Raw genomic sequence first — 4,613 nt, forward strand, 5'->3', positions numbered from 1 at the left:
AAAAAAAAAGAATGAACAAGTATGTCAGAGTCCTCCTTGGAGGCAGGGATGGTAAATCTTTGTCTCTCATACTTTGGACATGTTCCTAGGAGAGGCTATTCCTTGGAAAGCAATATCATGCTTGGAAAAATAGAGGATCAACAAAAGAGAGGAAGACTTTCAACAAGATGGATTGACATGGTAACTGCAGCAATGGGCTCAAGCGTATCAAGAACTGATGAAGATAGCACATGTTAGGACAGGATTCAGATCTGTTGTTCACGCAATCACTAAAAGTTGTACTTGACATGATGGCACCTAACAACAACAGCAATACTAAAGCAAGCTGGAGACATTAAAAAAACACACACCGAAACAGTAGGCCAGTATCTATCATAAACATATATGCAATATCCTTAACAAAAATATTAGTAAACAAAGCCCAGCAAAATAAAAACTAAACAAAACAGATTTAATATCTTGACCATGTGGATTATAGTCCAGAAACATGTGCTCCTATGTACTGTACCTGATATTTGCTGTGTTGCTCAAAATAGCAGCAACACAACTGTCTATCAGAAGGTTCAGTTTTAGTTTCTTTTGGTGTTTTTTTAAACTAGTTGTCACTGAGTCAATTTAAACTTATGCATTAAGCTGCTGTCTGAAATTTGCATGTTCAGATATGAAATCTTGTATCTTAGAAACTTCTAAATAATCAAAACTCTGAAAAAGAAATAGAGCTCAAATCTAGATACTCAGAGGTAGTAGCCAGACAATGGGTTGGCCATGTGCGTCCTGGGACTTTTCTTGGGATGGACAGGGTACTCTGAAATTGTTCCATAACTCCCGTATTTTCTCTGACAGAGAAAGAAGATGATGAACAAGCTTCTGAAGTCAGTGAAACGCAAACTACAGATAGTGATGACATCATAGTGAAACCCATATCTCAAAAACATCCCAAGCCAGTAAGTAATAAATTGTAAGAAATGACCATTAAGGTGCTTAATAACTTACCTATATGAAGTTCAAATCTAGTTTTAATGAACCTGTTGGGAAATTAAAATTGTTTAGCTACAGTTATGCAGAAGTCTATTGATGTAGTAGGATGAAAGCATCTTTTTCTTCACCTTGTATCAGTGAAAATTTGTTTCAACTCTTCTCCATGCCCAGAGAGTTCCCTGCCAACCTTTTGGTTTTCATACTCTTCATGGTGTCTGTGATCCATCCAAGTCCTTTACATCCACCTGAGAAGAGCAGGTTTACACTGGGAAGTAGAAGCAGGAAATGAGGAAGGTATTCTATATGTACAGGAGGGTAAAAAGGTATCATTCCATTTTTCATCAAACATTTAAAACCATAAAACCAATAAGTCCAATTGTTTATTAACAACGATAAGATATCATCTAACCCCAGTAATAATAGAGAAGTTCAACAGAGCAGCAAACAACAAATGCTGGTGAGGTTGTGGAGAGATTGGAACTCTTATGCACTGCTGGTGGGAATGTGAAATAGTAAAACCACTAATTATTCACTGCTGGTGGGAATGTGAAATGGTACAACTACTATGGAGAGTGGTCTGGTGCTTTCTCAAAAAGTTGGAAATAGAAATATCATTTGACCCAGGAATTCCATTACTGGGAATGTACTCTTTAGAAATCAGAGCCATAACTCAAACAGATGTATGTACACCCATGTTTAGTGCTGTGTTATTCACAATAGTAAAGAGACAGAAATGTTCATCAATAAACAAATGAATAGAAAAACTATATCCTCACAATGGAATACTACACAGCACTAAAAAAAATAGTAAAACATTACACAACATGGGGGAGCTTTGAACACATTATGTTAAGTGAAATATTTCAGTCACAAAAGGACAAATACTGAATAACCCCACTGCTATAAAATAGAACAGATACATGGTGGGGGGGTTAAGGAGGATATGGGGAAAGAGCAGATAGATAATGAACACTGACTTAGAACAGATGAGAAGAACTGTCTGAGAGGAATATATGATTATGCATTATATGTATGCGAATAATCTGTAATAAGGGATGCATTGTGGATAGCTGGCAGAGGGGGGGGTGAGGGGGGAAGAAAATGTGCAACAGTGAATAAATAAAAGGAAAAAACTGTAATCTTAAAGTACTGTTATCAGATATAATAAATAAATTATATTAAGAATAAAAAATAAGAAACCAACTAAAAACAAAACTATTATTTGTTTATTAAATATTTTAGCTTCAAATACCTTTTAGAACCAATTGAGGATGAATAGACAGAAAGAGTGAATAAATGTCCACAGATGTCTTCAACAATTTTCGGTAATTATTGCTGGGGATACAAATGAGGTAGAAAACAGTCACTTGTCTTGAGCTACTAGGATGTTATGTAGGTTCTTTAAAATATTTGTTGGATGAGTTACTGAATTAAAGATTAAAATAGAATTTGAGGATTATTAATCTCATTAAGTAAGAATAACATAAGATGGCCCAAATCAAAGGGCTAGATTATGTATGTGATATAAATTTTAAGGCTTGAAAGCTTTGTTGCTTTTGTAGTGATTGGGGAGGGGGGAATATGCCTTTTAAAAGATATTTATCTCCAAACAACTATGAGATAGCATCTCACCCCAGTAAGAGTAACAGAATTTAACAGAGTATCAAAGAACAAATGCTGACGAGGTTGTGGAAAAACTGGAACCCTTATTCACTGTTAGTGGGAGTGTAAAATGGTGCAACCACTATGAAAGGCAGTATGGCACTTTCTCAAAAAGTTGAAAATAGAAATACCACTTGACCCAGCAATTCTACTACTGGGAATATACCCTAAAGAAACCAGCACTGCCATCAGGAAGATATACACACACCCATGTTTATTGCTGCATTGTTCACAATAGCAAAGAGATGGAAACAACCCAATCGCCTATCAACAAATGAATGGATAGAGAAGTTGTGGTATAGTCACACAATGGAATACTATGCAGCACTAAAAAAGAAGGAACTCAAGAAATATACAAAATGGATGACCCTGGAGGACATTATGCTGAGTGAAATATCTCCATCACAAAAGGACAAATACTGCATAATGGCACTGTTTTAAAACAGAACTGACATCAGGGTTGGGGGGAACTAAGCAAAGAGGGGATAAATAATGTACACTGCATTGAAACATATGAGGGAAAGAATAGCTTAAAAGTATTATTTGCATGACAACAGTCCAGAATAAGAGCTGGGGATGGGGTGGGCAGGGAGGGAAATGTGCAATAATGAATAAGTGGAAATCTAAGTTCTCTACAAACTTTAAAAGTCTCAAGAAAGGTGATCCAACAGAATGTGGAAATTATTGAACTAATCTAACTGAATATATCTAATATCAGAGCAAGCAGAATATTGCTGAAGATCACCCAAAAATTGCTACAACACTACATTGACAGAAGTTTAGGCTGGTTTTAGACAAAGGCGTGGCACCAGGAATTTCATTGCTGATGTCAGATGGATCTTGACAGAAAGCAAAGGATAGCAGAAGAATATCTATTTGTGTTTTATTCACCTTGCAAAGGCATTTGATTGTGTGGATCATAACAAACTATGGTTAACTTTTGGAAGAATGGGAATCCCAGAACATCTAATCATGCTTATTTAAACCTATACTCAGACCAAGAATCTATTTTTTCTGAACAGAGCAAAGGAACATGGTATAGTTTAAAATCAAGAAAGGTATGTATCAGACTGTCTCCTTCTCCAAAACTATGCAGTCTGTATACTGAGAAAATCCTTAGAAAAGCTGGACTCTATCAAGAATAAATGCATCAGAATAGGAGGAAGACCCATCAACAACCTGTGTTATGCAGCTGACACAACCTTGCTTGCTAAAAGTAAGGAGGACTTGAAACATTTGCTGTGGAAGTTTGTACAGCCTTCAATATGAATTATATCTTAACATCAAGAAGATAAAATTCCTCACCACTGGGCTGATAGGCAACATCATGGTAGATGGAGAAAAGACTGAAACTGTCAATTATTGCATCTTACTTGGATCCACAATCAACACCCACGGCACCAGTAGTCAATAAATAAAAAAGATGTATTGCATTGGGAAATTCTTCTGTCAAGGACCAAAATACTGAAGGTCCATAACGTCAGCTTGAAGACTAAGATGCGCCTGATACAAGACATGGTCTTTTCAATCACTTGCTATGCATCTGAGAGCTGGAACTAATTAAGGATAACAGAAGAATTGATGCCTTTGAACTGTAGTGTTGGATAAGAGTGTTGAATATTCCATGGACTACCAAAAGAATAAAAATGTTTTGGAAAAGGTGAAGTCAGAGTGCTCCTTTGAGGCAAGGATGATGAAGTTCATCTCATATACTTTGGGCATGTTGTTAAGAGGAGTTATTCTTGGAAAGGGTCATCATGTTTAAAAAGATAGTCAGAGAAAGACAAGAAGACCCTTAATAAAATGGATTGATATAGTGAGCTTCATCAGTGGGCTCAAATATGTCAGAGATGAGAATGGCATAAGATAGTACAGAGTTTCATCTCCTTGTCAAAAATCAGTTGACCATAGGTAGATGGGCTGATTTCTGGATTCTCAATTCTATTCCATTGATTTATGTGTCTGTCATTGTA

The 4,613-nt window shown here is 36.2% G+C and overlaps 1 protein-coding gene across 1 annotated transcript in view; it reads left to right on the top strand.

Annotated features, from left to right (window-relative positions):
- The window catches only part of RPGRIP1 (retinitis pigmentosa GTPase regulator interacting protein 1), a gene marked incomplete at its 5' end in the record, with an annotated part of 74,259 nt that overhangs the window by 38,201 nt on the left and 31,445 nt on the right, over positions 1 to 4,613 (top strand). Inside the window, 1 exon segment of the mRNA XM_006883290.1 lies at positions 844 to 944. Within this exon segment, the coding sequence (XP_006883352.1) occupies positions 844 to 944 (101 nt within the window).

The sequence above is a fragment of the Elephantulus edwardii genome, unplaced genomic scaffold (genome assembly GCF_000299155.1).
Source record: "Elephantulus edwardii isolate Elephantulus edwardi_28Jun2011 unplaced genomic scaffold, EleEdw1.0 scaffold00026, whole genome shotgun sequence".
Lineage (NCBI taxonomy): Eukaryota > Metazoa > Chordata > Mammalia > Macroscelidea > Macroscelididae > Elephantulus > Elephantulus edwardii.